Source organism: Ceratina calcarata, unplaced genomic scaffold (assembly GCF_001652005.2).
Source record: "Ceratina calcarata isolate Rehan_Ccalc_2016 unplaced genomic scaffold, ASM165200v1 scaffold493, whole genome shotgun sequence".
Taxonomy (NCBI): Eukaryota; Metazoa; Arthropoda; class Insecta; order Hymenoptera; family Apidae; genus Ceratina; species Ceratina calcarata.
In genome coordinates, this window is record NW_017173654.1 from 12,353 (window position 1) to 12,885 (window position 533).

Below are 533 nucleotides of genomic sequence, written 5' to 3' on the forward strand. Positions count from 1 at the left end.
CTTAACATGTTTTAAATATTTTATTCTGCATAAGAATCTTATCACTGCATTGATAACAAATTTCGAGTAATCTGCACCTTGTTTTTTTTATTCGAACTTCCTTGGCTATGATAATTATCTTCTGGGTATGAATAGATCACCTCGGCAATCGTTCACCCTAATTGCACGTACATGGAACAGTCGGAAGGCTGCTTCGGTTCTGGCTCGATTTTGGGCGAGAGGATACCGGAAGAGGATGTGCGGGTGGTGGAAACGGCGGACAATACGCATCAACAGGACGTTCCCGTGTTACCAGGAACTCAGAGGAGGAAGCTGTACTTCAATCCTGCATATTTCGACCGACAACTGCTACTCGTAAGCTCGTTAATCGAATGAACTTTAACCCCTTGACATACAAGTAAAACAGAATTTGATGACTACTGAATTTTGATGACTATTTAAATTCTATTACTAATTAATACTAGTTAAGTTCTTAACGTCTCCGATACGTCAGTGTATTATCAAGGGGTTAACAAAATATGATTTTGCATAAA

The 533-nt window shown here is 39.0% G+C and overlaps 1 protein-coding gene across 1 annotated transcript in view; it reads left to right on the top strand.

Moving 5' to 3' along the window:
- The window catches only part of sha (shavenoid), a gene marked incomplete at its 5' end in the record, with an annotated part of 11,237 nt that overhangs the window by 5,374 nt on the left and 5,330 nt on the right, over nucleotides 1–533 (top strand). Inside the window, 2 exons of the mRNA XM_026816148.1 lie at nucleotides 35–66; nucleotides 136–354. Coding sequence (XP_026671949.1) covers nucleotides 35–66; nucleotides 136–354 — 251 coding nt within the window. The remainder of the gene's footprint in view (nucleotides 1–34; nucleotides 67–135; nucleotides 355–533) is intronic.